This window comes from Microtus pennsylvanicus, chromosome 9, assembly GCF_037038515.1.
Source record: "Microtus pennsylvanicus isolate mMicPen1 chromosome 9, mMicPen1.hap1, whole genome shotgun sequence".
NCBI lineage: Eukaryota > Metazoa > Chordata > Mammalia > Rodentia > Cricetidae > Microtus > Microtus pennsylvanicus.
The window spans coordinates 839,999-855,775 of NC_134587.1; the positions used below are offsets into that span (position 1 = coordinate 839,999).

Consider the following 15,777-nt stretch of genomic DNA (forward strand, 5'->3'; position numbering starts at 1 on the left):
TGGAAGGTAAACAAACTCAGTATTCAGTGGATATCCCTCCCGATGCTGTTCTGTGTTTCTGTCTCTTATTTCTCTCCTATCTCTGTTCCTTTTGCTTAATAATTCTAATCCTCATGCTCCTACCCTGGACCGTGCGAATTCTGTCGAGGCTGGACCCCAACAGATGTCACCTCAACATGTGGCCTACGACACAATTCACCAGAAAATAAAACAATTTCTAAGTGATTCCACAAACATGCTTAGTTTTAAAAATAAGCTCATGAGTCAGGCAAGGGGGTATACAACTATAAATTGAATTGATTGTTGTGTTTTATCACAACTATAGATAATAAATACAAAGTATAGTCAAACTTTCTTGGACTACCAGCTCCCAAATAATGATACAGAGACTTGTTATTAAGAATAAAGGTTCGTCCTTAGCTAGGCTTGTTCCCAACTAGCTCTTAAAGCTTAAATTAGTGTGCTTGCTTCGGCAGCACATACACTAAGATTTGAATGATACAGAGAAGATGAGCATGGCCCCTGCCAAGGATGACATGCAAATCTGTGACACATTCCATATTTTTTATAAAAGCAAACTTTTATTAGCCTGTTTACGTTAATCTGCATTCTGCCACATGCCCAGTTACCTCTCCTTGGTATTGTACATCGACTTCCTCCATCTCACTGGCAAATTCCCCACCTCTCAGACTCTTCCCCAGAGTTCCCCTCTCTTCAGGAAATCCCACCTATCTCTCCCCTCTTACCTAGCTATGGGTTGTTCAGCTCTTTATTAAACTATCAGAAGGTGCCTTAACAAAAACACAACTTCACAGTGTACAAAATGGTTATTCTACAACAAAGACTAAAACAATGGTATTCACAGTATACAGAGGGGAATCCCACATTATGAAATCCTGGAAGAACACACTTGAAGTGGTTAAAAGGCATCCGCAATGACTTAATTTTGTAAATGTCTGGCTTGTTTAAAGTCTTACAAGGCACATACATGATACTGTGCTGATAACTTTGAAAGACTAAAGTATCCTTAGATAAATGAATGGGCCAATGCAGAATGTCTATAAAGGGAGTCATCAAAGGCTTCTCTTCTACTCTGAAAAGTTTGGTGCTACAAACGAGGTCCTTTGGGGTTTTCAGGATTGAAAAGCTTGTGTCTCCACAAATATTTGGATCTAATTTCCAGTCTTTACTCCTCATCTCTGTCCACCTCTTGGTACCAGTTGGAGACTACCAGGAAGAAAAGAATAGGAGTTTAGCAGGAGGGTTTTGGATGAGTAAGGGTTCCAGGCTCAGTCTCTGTGGAGCTACGGAGGAAAACATCCATGTGCGGAGAGAGTGGTGCATAAAAGTATTGTGCAGATATCATCTGTGGTGACAGTGACACCAGGAACCCACATCAGACATTTACTTGTGGCTGTCAACACCACGGCTTCCACAGAAAGGAGCGTGTGGTAGGAAATCAGAGACAAAGCTCCGTCATACAAAGCACAGACAAGTACGGAAAGCATAAACACCTGCCTCCTATAGGGAAGGACTGAAGTCACAACTTTACACCAGCTGAATAAATGCTCATCCACACTAGGAAGAAATTCCGTAAACATGGTGACTTGGTCAGTTGCAGCTCCTGCTTCATCAGACAAGAACACAGCTGCAATGCAGAAACCCCGTGAATGCCCAGGGTACACAGACAGTGGTGGCCAAAATATTCCAGGAAAGAGATCTGTAACCAGAGAAAACCTCTCTGCTTCTCCACCGTAACTTCAGCCTGAAAGTGTTGGGGCATCAGAAGTGACCCCAGGATCTGCTGACTGCCATAGACAGGCCCTAGCATGGGTTAGTAACTCCAAGGATTTCACCAGCCAGATGTGGTCAACACTTGTTTTTGACTCTTACTAGCTGTGTATATCTGTTACTTTTACTTAACAGTGACCAAATTCAACAAAACAAAATGACAGCCTACAGAATGGGAAAAGATCCTCACTAACCCCACATCAGACAGGGGTCTGATCTCCAAAATCTACAAAGAACTCAAGAAATTGGACACCAAAAGATCACATAATTCAATTTAAAAAAAATGGAGTACAGACCTAAACAGAGAACTCTCAACAGAGGAATCTAAAATGGCTGAAAGACCCTTAAGAAAATGTTCAAAATCCTTAGTCATCAGAGAAACGCAAATCAAAACAACTCTGAGTTCCATCTTATACCTGTAAGAATGGCCAAGATCAAAAACACTGATGACAACTTATGCTGGAGAGGATGTGGGATAAAGGGAACACGGCTGCATCGCTGGTGGGAATGAAAGCTGGTACAGCCCCTTTGGATGTCAGTGTGGCGATTTCTCAGAAAATTAGGAAACAACTTTCCTCAAGACCCTAGCAATACCACTTTTGGATATATATCCAAAGGATGCTCAATCGTGCCACAAGGACATGTGCTCAACTATGTTCATAGCAGCTTTGTTTGTCATAGCCAGAACCTGGAAACAACCTAAATGCTCCTCGATCGAAGAATGGATAAGAAAAATGTGGTACATTTACACAATGGAGTACTACACAGCAGAAAAAAAATAACGACAGCTTGAATTTTGCAGGAAACTGTTCAAAGGATGGCACTTATATTATGGCACTTCTTTAAGGTTTAGGAGCTCTCTAAGAAAATGGAGCGCAGAGCCAGGTCAAACTCGGGTCTTTTCTAAGGTCCCTTGGGGGCCATATGAGTGCTCCACTCTCCTGCTCCTGTCTTTCGAGTTTCTGTGAGCATTAGATCTGGTGCCAACCACAGACTTTCTTAAAGAAGGCAAACCCAGGTAGGGGTCAGGCCTGTAGTTAGACAATCACAGAACTTCATATCTATATCATGTTACCAAAGAGAGCAGCCTTGCTTTGCAGAGGACATAGGACTGCCAGACTCAGCACATGAAATACAGTCAAATTTAAATTTTAGATACACAACAATGGTGAAAAGTTTTATCATAAGCATATTCCAAGATTGCATAGGATTTATTTAGAATTCATATATAACTGGGTTCCTCCTTGCCAGGGTCTCACAAAACCGGCTTATTGTGACAACCCAACCATAAATACATACAGGTCAGGATTTGATTTTTGTTTGCTGGTTTGGGATTGTTGCTGTGTTTGAGTTGTCGGTTTCTGTGATTGTTTCGCTTTGTTGTGGCGCTAGGGACTGAACCCTGGGCTCAGCTAGGAGCCTCAGACTCCTAGCTCTCAAACTTAGAACGACTCATGATGTACACGATAGGGAGGAGGCCGCAGCTGGGACTTCAGGACACTTAAGCCCAAGCCTGGCGTATCTCCAAACGACGGCAATGGAAAGGCCAGACATTAACTGTTTCTAAGACTTGATGTCTTAACTATCAAATGGCCTATTTCCAGAGTTACTTTGTCCATTTATCCAAAAGAAAACAAAAACAAAAAACAAAAAAACTCATCTCTTGTAAAATGCGGGGCAAGTTTTGCATTTCTTCTGCTTTATCTTGCTCCATGAAACACAGCACGGTTGGTTTTGCGCCCCTGTGAGCTGCACTCAGCTTCCCCACCCCGTCCCATTGCATACTGCTCCCACTTCCACCGCACTCCACTCCGAGAGGAGAGATCAGGCTAAACCACTAGCCTGGCCCACAGCGCCAGACCCAGACCGTCCCAGGCCTTTCCCATCCTGATTTACGGGAACTCATACTCTCGCACTAGTGATCAATCATCCTTAATTTTTAACAGGGCAGTGTCCTGAACCAGCCAATAGCTGAGACTGCCCCCCGACACCCCACCCTTACTGACCTTCTGCGACTGTCCACTCAGTCTGCCCTGAAGCTGCCTAGCGACCAAGAACTTGGACCAGGTTTTATAACGGGACCTTTGGGGGAGGAACACAAAGTCAAGAGGGCTTGGCAGGGTGGTCTCCAGCCTCCCTCTCCACTACTTTCTAGCCCCCTGTTTGTTATCGCTGCAATTTCCATAGGCTTGCTTCCCCTTGAGCCTTCTGCCTCTTCTTCCCTCAAAGCTGTGCTGCCCAGCTCGCCCTGGCCCTCCTCTCGGCTGCCCCTGGCTTATTGTTTAGTTAAGCGGGACCCGGGACCCTGGAGATTGAACAGATGGGCTGAGACCTGGGCGTGAAGGGAGAGAAGGGCCAGCCGGTGCCGGGAAAGGGAAGCGGTTTGGGGAAAACAAAACAGAGGGCGGAGCCAGGGAGAAGGTGGCCCCAGAGGGAGGAGGCGGGAGCACACCAAGAAGGGTCGAGGCCTGGAACGGAATGGGGGCGGGCCTGGGGATGGATTGAACCCCCTGAGCTCCTAGGCTCACGGCTGCCTCTGAGGCTAACTGGCTTCACAGGTCGCAGCTGACGTCGCTGCCCAGATGGCCTCCAGGCTGACCCCGCTGATCCTCCTGCTGCTGCTGCTGGCTGGGGTAAGTGGTCCCTCCGAGGGGGCGGGGAGAGGAATAACCCCCTTTGGGCCCTGGGGATGGAGGGAAGCTCCTCCTGGGATTAAGTTCTAGCCTAGCCCTACCGTAGGAGGAGGGACTTGAATTCTATATTAGAAGATACACAAGCTGGATGACCTTAGGCCGGACCTCCAAGCTTCCTTAACCAAATGTATAAAAGGCAAAATACATAGACTCCACTCAGGTCACCATCCAAGCTTGGTGGGGTCATGGGAGGCAAGACGAGACCCAAGTTACAACCTGCCCCCTCTTTGATGCTGTGACAGGCTCTTCCAGGTCTGGATCTGTAGAAAGTGGGGTGCAAGAAAAAGGCTGGCAGACAGACTTGGGCCGGCGCCAAGGTTAAGAGCACCGTGGCCCACGTGGCCTAGGAGGACAGGGATAAAAAGTAAACTCATGAAAAGAGTGAGTGCTTGCTTCCGGTGGATAAGCAGGACGTTATTCTGGAAGCTGGCATCCTGGGTGACCTTGGGGAGTCACCACCTGACGTCTGATTGAGCAAGGGATCTGAATTTTGCAGACTTTCCTTCCCACTTCTGAAAACACTGTCACATAAGGAGATCCTTCTGGCGCACCTCCCAAATGCCTAGATGCCCGGGGTTACAGGTGGCACCGTTGCACCCAATTCCCACAATTCTTCCTTTCCTTTTGGTATACTAATTGTTTTCAGTACTCACCGGTATACCACACCCACTCTGAATATCCACAGTCCTAAAATAAGGCTCACAAATGCAAATGTCTATACTACCCTGGCAAGTGAGTCAAAATGAGAAAACAGCTTCTTGCATGGTGGTCACTGAACACAAATACTTGATAACCAAATTGGAATTACCCCATGTTTCCTGCAGAGAATTCCCCTGGCATTGCCTATTTCTGAAGGAATAACCCTTCACCTGCCAGACTACACCAAAAGCAACTGGTACAGTGTGCTCATAGTCTTCAGGCCTGGAGTGGTTGAGGGAACTGTGGCTCACTAAGAAATGAGACCCTGTTTCTTGAACCACAGGATAGAGCCCTCTCAGACTCAGAAGCTGCCAGCCAGAGCATCCAGGACCCATTGGTCACTCAAGAGGAAAGCGAAGACATCGTCCCTGAGAGAGATGGCCCCTGGAGTTCGAGTAAACATACAGTACAGTCTACCTGGCCAACGACCAATGCACCAACCCAAAACACAACTGACAGCACCCAGAACACCCAACCAATGGCACAAATACCCACGGATTCTCCCAGCCAGCCCCCCATGAATGCTTCCGGCCAGCCCCCCATGAATGCTTCCGGCCAGCCCCCCATGAATGCTTCTGGCCAGCCCCCCATGAATGCTTCCAGCCAGCCCCCCATGGATCCCTCCAGTCAACCATGTACAACCACGGATTCTCCCACCCAGGCTCCCACCAAACCCTTCTGCTCAGAGCCTCTTGCTCAGTGCTCTGATTCAGACAGAAAGTCCTCAGAGGCTACACTGGCGGAGGCTTTGACAGAGTTTTCCATGAAGCTCTACAGCGCCTTCTCATCTACCAAGAAGGCTGAGACCAACATGGCCTTCTCCCCATTCAGCATCGCCAGCCTCCTGACGCAGGTCCTTCTTGGTAAGACTCTGGCTTCCATCCAGGCTGTATGGGGGACTCTCCCCTAGGGATCACCAATCACACCCCTCTGCGAGGCTGTGTCTCTGAGAAGAAGCTGTAAAATGGGCTACGTGACGGGGTGGTAGGTCTTCATTCTTGAACGCTGCTTTATTTAACAATGATTTAATAAGGTCCTCTTGCTTATAAAAGCCCGTGGACTCATTAACAACATATAAAGTAAGGTCCTAATCGTGGTTCAAAGCAATGGAAGCTGATAAGGGAGATGAAGTCATCGGAGGCAGACCTGAGAGAGAGTCCTGGTCATGCATTTCCTGGCTGTGCAGCCATGGGCAGTTCACTTAAGCGCTCTTGAGTGTGAGTTCTTGACGGTTAAGTAGAGATGGTGAGATCTCCCTTCAAAGACCAAGACTCAGATGATGTGGTGCCTTGACTCCCTGGGAGATTAAAAAAAAAAACTTCTACCACCACGAGAGTGATTTCCCTGGGGGGGGGGGGGGGAGAGAGAGAGAGAGAGAGAGAGAGAGAGAGAGGAGAGAGAACACCTCTCACACCCCAGCCCAGAAAATTCCAGTAATGCTTGTAGAGATTGCATATACAAGATTCCTCCTCCTGACTTCCCCAAATCCTAACACCTCACTGTATCTGGTAAGATGCTGGTAGCACCTGGCTCTCCAGGTGTGACAGCAAGACTGTCCTCAGACATCCACAGAGTCTCCTGGGGGGTCCTTTCTAGTCTGTTGGTTCCACTTTGTTCATTTCAGTTTCAGTACTGCATTCATCTTATTATTAGCTCTGGGACCTTAAATGCATTAATAACACTATCTTTGAAAGTTCAGACCCCTTCTATATACTAGGAAAGTGAGTATCTATGTAAAAGGATTGGTGGTAACTTAATAAGATAACAAAAGAGAAGCATTAGAACACCTGGACTAGACGCAATGCTCTTGACAAGTTTTGGCTGCTGCCGTGGAGAAGACACGCACGGTGTTTAATAATGAAGGACACCCACCCTCTTTTACAACAGGGGTCTAAGGCCTCTACTTATAGGATGATTCTGTAAACCCAAACCGTCTAAGTCAGGATTACTGTGGAGCAGTGCTCAGAAAGATACGTGCGTGCGACTTACAAAGGTGGAGACCAGTGGAGGAGAATGTTTGAAGCCGGGGGTGGGGGTGGAGAGCCTAGCAGGACGATTCAGCACTACCCACCACCCTCTTCCTGACACACAGCTGTCTTCCAGAGTACTGTTTGATGCTCTGAAGCCCCACCATGGCGGGACACACCCTCCATTCTAGCCAGCCCACAGCACTATTCCCAAGTAGTGGGTCTCTCGTTCCTCCCCCCAAGAGCTCTTATCTCTCCCTGTCCTTTGGTGTAGGGGCTGGAGATAGCACCAAGAGCAACCTGGAGGACGTCCTTTCCTACCCCAAGGACTTCGCCTGTGTCCACCAGGCTCTGAAGGCCTTTTCCTCCAAAGGTGTCACTTCTGTGTCGCAGATCTTCCACAGCCCGGGTGAGTGTGCTGGAGTCTGGAGGAGGGGGAGGAGGCACGGTGGTACTGAGGATGGGTAAGAGGGATGGGGAAGCAGCAAGAGTTTCAGGTGGATCCAGGGGTGGGACCTGTGAGACTCAAATACTGTTAACAACAGGGCTAGAGGTTAGCAGTTAGAAGCTGAAAGTCACCAAAAGATACTTTTTGCTAAGTTTTAGGTCAAGTGAGTCTTCTGATTCATCCTTAGTACTTTCATATTATATGAATTTGTTATCATTTACATGTTTATGCTAGATAGATAATACCAGTAAATAATATAATAATAAATAATCAAATCAGTAGATGGTAAGAAGGAACCTCACAAATGATCTGACGCAGTTGCTCGTAAGCCTGGGACCCTCGAGCTGGCCATTTCTGCAGAGCTGCTCAGGAGTGGGTGGGGATGGAGCATCAGAATGGCTGGTGGGGGTGGGAGGCACCCTTCACTTCCAAAGGTTAAAAATCACAGAATTCATCTAACGCCTCTCTTTTAGGTTTTTGTTTGTCTGGTTCATGTTGGTTGTTTGAAATAGGGTCTCGCTATGTTGCCCAGGTTCTCCTCCGGCCTCCGCCTCCTGAGTGCTGAAATTCTGCACTACCACACGTGGCTTCATCCCTATGCCCACTTTCTCTCACATGCTTTTCCCTTCTTTCTTTTGTAAGAAAGCGTTTTCTCCCATTTTCCCCTTCTTCTTTGTGGTACTGGGGATTAAACCAGGGCTTTCTGCAGCCTATTCCAGCACCACCACTGGGCTGCATTCCCAGCCCTCCTCTTCTGCTTACTTATTTCCTGAGATTGCCCTCTCTGAAGCCTCAGGTTTTTGTTTTTGTTTTTCCAAGACAGGATTTCTCTGTGTAACAGTCCTGGCTGTCCTGGAACTCGCTCTGTAGACCAGGCTGACCTCAAACTCACAGAGATCAGCCTGTCTCTCTGCCCCTGAGTGATGGATTAAAGACTCAGGTTTTGGCAATCCTCTGGTCTAGGTTGCCGAGATTATAGCCATGTGATATTGTGCTTGGCTTTTCCTTTCCTTACCACCACCCCACACACACACAATGAAAGCCATAGTTATAGAAAACTGAGAAAATACAGGGAAGGAAAAAAATAAAGAAAAAAGGAAAAGAGGTTGCCTCAAATCTCAATTCCCCCTCCGGTCTCTTTCTCTCTTTCAACAAGATCTCACTCTGTGGTCATAGCTAGCTGAACCTCCCCATGTGAACTATGCTGGCCTTGACATCACAGAGATCCTCATGCCTCTGCCTCCCAAGTTTCTGGGTTAAGAGCATGCTCTGCCATGCCTGGCATTAAAATGTATCTTTTTGATATGAAAAAAAAGATATGATTCAGAGGTTTCGCTACATACTGCATTCCTTACCTACTTCCGACCAGTGGTGTCTTTTGTCCCGTTCAGCTATGGACAGTTCCACTACATTCAATATTTTAGGGCTACTTGTATCCCGTCCACCCACATCCAGAGTTCTGCTAAGGTTCTGGGTCTCAGGCTGAGTGAAGCACAAGCCAAGCCTGGGGAAATTATCCAGTGAAACAGTCTATTCTTCCAAGCACTCATATTTTCTCCAGTGGACTTGGGTGGTGAGAGCAAGAGTATGGAAGTCTCATCATAAACTTCCCCTGAGGCTTGAAAGTAGGGTCTATTCCTACAGCCTTCGGAAAGGACAGAGGGGCAAGTCAGGTGCAGGCTACTTCACAGGGGGCTGCCTAGCCAAGCTCTCCTCACCTGCAAGCAGAAGCAGCAGGGGTGCCTAGGAATAGTTTTGCTGTTCTTAGTGTGGGATGTTTTCTTAAATCTTATTTGCATAGAATACATTTGCATACAGTAGAGGTGTGGGCTGGTCCCTGCTTTTGTAAAATGCTGGCGTGTTCATTGGAGTGAGCAGGAAGAACCATGGAAACCCCACCAGATGTGATGGTCTTTAATCCCTGCGCACAGGAAGCAGAGGCAGGCAGATCTCTGTGAGTTCCAGTCTGGTCTACCCGAATTCTGGGCTAGCCAGAGCTTCATAGCAAAACCCTGTCTCCGGAAACACAAACGAAGTGAAAACACATGAGAAGTGTGTTCACTCTCTGGCTCTTTGAAGGCAGGTAAGATTGTTCAGGGGACTCACTCTTCCGTCCTGCCCCTCAGACCTACCCATCAGGGACACCTATGTGAATGCCTCTCAGACCCTGTATGGAAGCAGCCCCAGAGTCCTGAGCCTGGACAGTAATGCTAACTTAGAACTCATCAACACCTGGGTGGCCGAGAACACCAACCACAAGATCAGCCAGCTGCTGGACAGCCTGCCCTCTGACACCCGCCTTGTCCTGCTGAATGCTGTCTACTTGAGCGGTAAGGCAGGCAGTGGGCTTTATGGGGTTCTACCTCCCATCCCATCATGTCTTCACATCCCACCAGCTCAGAGTTCCACAGTGACTGTCCTACCCTGCCCTAGCAGGGTCTTTAGCGCCTTTTTTTATCCCTACCTATGTTACAGCCACCCTTTCTTCCTTTAGCCAAATGGAAGAAACCATTTGAGCAAAAAAATCAGAAGTCATCTTTCCTCTACAAAAACTCTGTGATTAAAGTGCCCATGATGAGCAGCAAAAAGTACCCTATGGCCCACTTCAGTGACCAGACTCTGAAGGCCAGGGTAAGTTCCTGACTCCTCCCATCCCTGACTTCCTTTCTGCCATGGACTTATCATGGTGGAGTGCCAAAATCCCTATTTCTATTTCTCCCACCTTGTAGTTCCACCCTCTTTTCTCCTCCTCCTCTCTCTCGTTTTTGGAGGCAGGGAGGTTTAGGCTGGAAGACATGAGTCTAGACATGATTCTAAAGTCTCTTCATTCATCTCTACTGCACCAAATAGCAAAAAGTGAGTCATTTTTAAATTCTGTGCATCTCTCTCTCTCTCTTAACCTCCACTCAGGGTACACTGGTAGCTTGCTGTGTCCTCTGTGTGTGTACACTCTTGTGCAGTATGCATATGTATAAGTATGCTTATAGAGGTATTGCTCTGTGTGGGCAGATATGTGTTAAGTATGTGTATACACAGGTGTTGAATTATTTTATTTTTTTGTTCTGTTTTTTGGTTTTTTGGAGACAGTGTTTCTCTGTGTAGCTACTGGCTGTTCTGGAACTCACTCTGTAGATCAGACTGGCCTGGAACTCAGAGGTCCACTTGCTTCTGCCTCCCAAGTGCTGGGATTAAAGGTGGATGCCACCACGACAGGCTAAATTAAGTTCTTTAGCAGATATTGAACAATATAATTCTAGTGGGTAGGGAGAGAGAAGGGACAGAATATGGAGCCCAAGCAGGGCTTGATGGTTCATACCTTTAACCCTAGCTCTCTGGAGGTAGAGGCAGACAGTTTTCTGTGAGTTCCAGGCCAGCCTAGTCTACATATAGAATTCCAGGACAGCCAGAGCTATATAACAGAAAGATACTGTCACCAACAGAAGAATATGGAGCCATAAGATTCTAGGCAGTAAATTCTCCCATGCCCAGTGTCTAAGCGTTCCTGTATCTCTGTGTCGTGGGGAAGGTTTTTTGAGCCAGTATCTCATATCCATGGTGCATCCATGGGCAGAAAACATTTGGGGAAAAAAAATTATACTGAACATTCACAAAGTTTTTTCTTGTCATTATTCCCTAAACCATACTGTATATAACACCTATGGGGCCTGATTATACAGGCCAATATTCCTAGTGGTATGGTAGTCAAAATTCTGAGCAACCTGGCAAGGCACACTTTGCATCTTCTACACAGAAGGTGGTCGCCTAGCCTTTAATAGTGAGACAAACTAACACCATCCTAACAAATGGTCAGGATATGCTAACGTCATTCTGTTCCTTCTACTGTAACTTAGGAGGTTGCCTGGGGAAGAGGTGTTTCTTAGTGTATGTGACAGAGCGGGCATAGTGAGTTGTGGAGGTGACCTAACTCATTCTTCCCCACTACCCAGGAAACAGAATGCTAATGAACTTCTCCCTCAGTTTACCTTTTGATATAAAAGTTGTTTGAATGATAAAAGCAGGTGATTTTCAGAATGTAAATTCAAGACTTCATAAAGGATCCCTAAAAACTCCCTCCCAATATAGTTGTGTGAGTTGTGTTTTTATTCCCATACCTCCACCCTGGTATGAGAAATAATTTAGGTCCAGGCTGGTCCTAGACTCTGACACCATATTAGAAACAAGCTAGAGATAATTTGAAGTATAAAAGAAACAGGGCTTAAATAAACTACATCTGAAGCACAGTTGGTAGAGCACTTTGCCAGGCTGTGGGTTTGATTCTCAGCACCTCATAGAATTAACTGTGGTAGTATAGACCTGTGATCCTAGCTTGTAGGAGGTAAAAAACAGAAAGATCCAAAGTTTAGGGTCAGCTGGGCGGTGGCAGTACATGTGTTTAATCCCAGCACTTGGGATGCAGAGGCAGATGGAAGTCTGTGAGTTCAAGGCCAGCCTGGTCTACAATGCATGTTCCAGGGCAGCCGGGGCTGTTATACAGAGAAACCCTGTCTGGAAAAACGAGGGGGTAGAGAGAGAGGAGGAGGAGGAGGAGGAGGAAGAAGAAGATATTTCAGGATCATCTTCTGTTAATTTAAACTTATTCAGGATTGCATAAGACTCTATTGAAGGAAGGAAAGAAGGAAGGAAGGAAGGAAGGAAGGAAGGAAGGAAGGAAGGAAGGAAGGAAGGAGGGAGGGAGGGAGGGAGGGAGGGAGGGAAGGAAGGAGGGAGGAGGGGGAACCAAATCCTACTCTGTTATTACATAGATAGTCAGGGTATGATCCAAAACTTGTGCTCATCCCTCGGGCTCTCACCAGGACTGGTGCACTTTAGTCTGACTGACTGGCATCCCCACTTGGTGGCACATCATGGCAGGCAGGTTTAGCGGATGCTTGTTGAAACAGTCTTGAGGAACAGGGCACCTGGCGGGGCAGGCCAGGAAAGAACTGGGGCGGGAGAGCTCATACAATATATCCCTCTTCTCCAGGTGGGACAGCTGCAGCTCTCTCACAACCTGACGTTTGTCATCATGGTGCCCCAGAGCCAGAAGCACAAACTTGAAGACATGGAGGAGGCTCTCACCCCCACTGTCTTTAAGGCCGTCATGAAGAAGCTGGAGCTATCCAGGTACCAGCCCACCTACCTGGTGATGCCTCAGATCAAAGTGAAGAGCAACCAAGACATGCTGTCAATCCTGGAGAAGATGGGTAAGTCCTGGCAGCCAGAAACAGGGGGGAGACGCCATCATGCTAGAGCGGTTCACTTGTATCAGAAACTTACTCCTGGGGAGATGGTGCTACAATGTTGCCATCATGCTAGACATTCTTCTTCACTTGTATCAGAAACTTACTCCTGGGGAGATGGTGCTACAATGTTGCCATCATGCTAAACGTTCTTCTTCACTTTTATCAGAAACTTACTCCTCAACCACGTGAGCTAAAGGACCAGGCTTTATCCCATGAGGTCACTGAGAAAACTGAAGCTCAGAGACTATCTGTGACTTACCTAAAGTGTGCATGACTTACCTGTGAACTAATTGGAGTCAAGCCCAAATAGCAGTCCAGATCTCTAGCTCTCTGGGATATTTCTACTAGGTTTCACTGGAACAGGTGACCCAGATGGACTGTGGACATTCACTTCTTGGTCACATTCACTAATTTGTTTGTTTGTTTTTCATGACAGAGTTTCTCTGTGAAACAGTCCTAGCTGTCCTGGAACTCACTCTGTAGACCAGGCTGGCCTTGAACTCACAGAGTTCTGCCTGCCTCTCTCCCAAGTGCTGGGATTAAAGCTGTGAACCACCACTGTCTGGCCACATTCACTAATCAGTCACTTCACAGAAGAAACTCAGATCCATCTAGATATGTATGAGTCTGGGGTTTCTGAGTTTAGGGGAGACTTTAGAAACACCCCTTTCTAACCTTTGACGTTATCTCTAGCTAGATCTGTCGCTCATTTCCTGTTTTGACAACTTCATCACCTAATATATAACCTGATTTCCTAAAACCAGCATCAGAAGCCAAATAACAGACTGACAGAGATGCCTGTTACTCCTGCTGCTGAGGAATTGCGAGGGCTTTAGAACAGAAATCAAAAAACAAATATCAGCTGGGTGGTGGTGGTAATCCACACCTCAATCCCAGCACTTGGGCAGAGGCAGGAGGTCTACAGAGAGAGTTCTGCCAGGGCAGTTACACAGAGAAACCCTGTCTCAAAAAACCAAAAATAACAAACAAAAACTTAAATATTAAGACAAAATGTGCTGCCAGCACGTCCATTGCTAAGGAAATGTTAGGGTTCTAGGAGTTCTTTGTCAGGAATTTAGGGCAGAGACCAGTATATATTTCTGTCAGTATATACTTCATTATATAGCATTTCTGTCACTATATATTTCTGTCAGTATATATTTCAGTATATAGCATTTCTGTCAGTATATATTTCTTTCTGTCAGTATATATTTCAGTGTATAGCATTTCTGTCAGTATATATTTCAGTGTATAGCATTTCTGTCAGTATATATTTCAGTGTATAGCATTTCTGTCAGTATATATTTCAGTATACAGCATTTCTGTCAGTATATATTTCAGTATATAGCATTTCTGTCAGTATATATTTCTTTCTGTCAGTATATATTTCAGTGTATAGCATTTCTGTCAGTATATATTTCAGTGTATAGCATTTCTGTCAGTATATATTTCAGTATACAGCATTTCTGTCAGTATATATTTCAGTATACAGCATTTCTGTCAGTATATATTTCAGTATACAGCATTTCTGTCAGTATATATTTCAGTATATAGCATTTCTGTCAGTATATATTTCTTTCTGTCAGTATATATTCCAGTGTATAGCATTTCTGTCAGTATATATTTCAGTATACAGCATTTCTGTCAGTATATATTTCAGTATACAGCATTTCTGTCAGTATATATTTCAGTGTATAGCATTATACTCTCACATGATCTCATTTTATAGCATATTATCCATCTCTATTTCTCAAAGTCCTTGGAGACAAGGAAGCAATATGCCATTTTTTCAGGGGAGAGTTGGTGGGGGGCAGAGAGTGAGGTGTCTTGACTCTTGAGAGTAGTTGATGGTTGGGCCTGATAACAGGGGTTCCCATTTAGAAGACCAGGAAGCAATGACGTAGAGACTGAGAAGATGCTGGAGGAATTTGAGACTAACCCAGGAAATTTAAGAACAGAATTTCCACCCACCAAGAGTTCCCTGCTTATCCCCGGTTTGTTTGTTTGTTGTTGTTATTCCGAGACTGGGTTTCCTCTGGCTGTTCTGGAACTAGCTCTTGTAGACCAGGCTGGCCTTGAACTCACAGAGATACACCCTCTTCTGCCTCTCTGGGATTAAAGCTGTGCGCCACCACCGCCCGGCTCCTACTGACCTCTGATTTTGCTTTTCTCTTGTTTCGTCCTAGAATTCTTTGACTTCTCTGACGATCTCAACCTGTGTGGGCTGACCGACGACCCAGATCTTCAGGTGTCTTCCATGAAGCACCAGACGGTGCTAGAGCTGACAGAGACGGGCGTGGAGGCCGCTGGGGCCTCGGCGGTCTCTGTGGCCCGAAACTTGATCATCTTTGAGGTCCGGCAACCCTTCCTCTTCCTGCTCTGGGACCAGCAACACAAGTTCCCGGTCTTCATGGGCCGGGTGTACGACCCCAGGGCCTGAGAGACAGGCAGGAGTCGGGCCACCCGGGCTTCCACTTACCCCGTGATTGCCTCGCCACTGCCTTCCCCAGCCTCTTCCAGCCTTAGAATCGGGCAGAGGGAACTGTTTGCATCCACAACCCCCACGGCACCGACATGCTCTCTAAATCACTTTTTGCAGCTTTATGGATCGAATTTACCAGACTCTACAAATAAAACTTGCAGACATTTCTTGCCTCTGGGTATTTAGTCGCCTCGATATCAGTACACAGGAATCACCATGCTTCTTGCATCGCCTACTTGCTACTGTGTAATAAGCCACTCTACACTTAAGGCTTAAAACTGGAGACCATTTCTTAGGTCCCCCGAGTCTCAGGATTGCCCAGGGACCTTGCAGATCTGGCTAGATTAGCTTCCCTGGGCATATGGGTGCATCTCCCATAGTTAGCGGGTTAGTTGGGGGATGACTGGTTTTGATGGTCTTAATGACACTTTTTGGCACGTGTCTTTTATGTCCT

The 15,777-nt window shown here is 46.4% G+C and overlaps 1 protein-coding gene and 1 non-coding gene across 2 annotated transcripts; both read left to right on the forward strand.

Moving 5' to 3' along the window:
- The first annotated feature begins 460 nt into the window (after positions 1-460).
- Positions 461-566, forward strand: LOC142858086 (U6 spliceosomal RNA). Its single transcript, XR_012911966.1, has one exon. It is a non-coding gene; the product is annotated as a U6 spliceosomal RNA (small nuclear RNA).
- A 3,177-nt stretch (positions 567-3,743) lies between these two features.
- Serping1 (serpin family G member 1) lies at positions 3,744-15,490 on the forward strand. Its single transcript, XM_075984695.1, has 8 exons — positions 3,744-3,858; positions 4,350-4,424; positions 5,467-6,046; positions 7,425-7,559; positions 9,725-9,928; positions 10,093-10,229; positions 12,583-12,802; positions 15,028-15,490. Exons 2-8 carry the CDS (start codon positions 4,374-4,376, stop codon positions 15,279-15,281), a joined length of 1,581 nt encoding a protein of 526 aa, XP_075840810.1. The 5' UTR covers positions 3,744-3,858; positions 4,350-4,373; the 3' UTR covers positions 15,282-15,490.
- Positions 15,491-15,777: the final 287 nt, after the last annotated feature.

Coding starts and splice junctions, on each gene's coding strand:
- Serping1 (XM_075984695.1), top strand. CDS start 4,374: ATGGCCTCCAGGCTGACCCCGCTGATCCTCCTGCTGCTGCTGCTGGCT. Junction 6,047..7,424: donor CCTGACGCAGGTCCTTCTTG/GTAAGACTCTGG, acceptor CCTTTGGTGTAG/GGGCTGGAGATAGCACCAAG. Junction 12,803..15,027: donor GTCAATCCTGGAGAAGATGG/GTAAGTCCTGGC, acceptor GTTTCGTCCTAG/AATTCTTTGACTTCTCTGAC.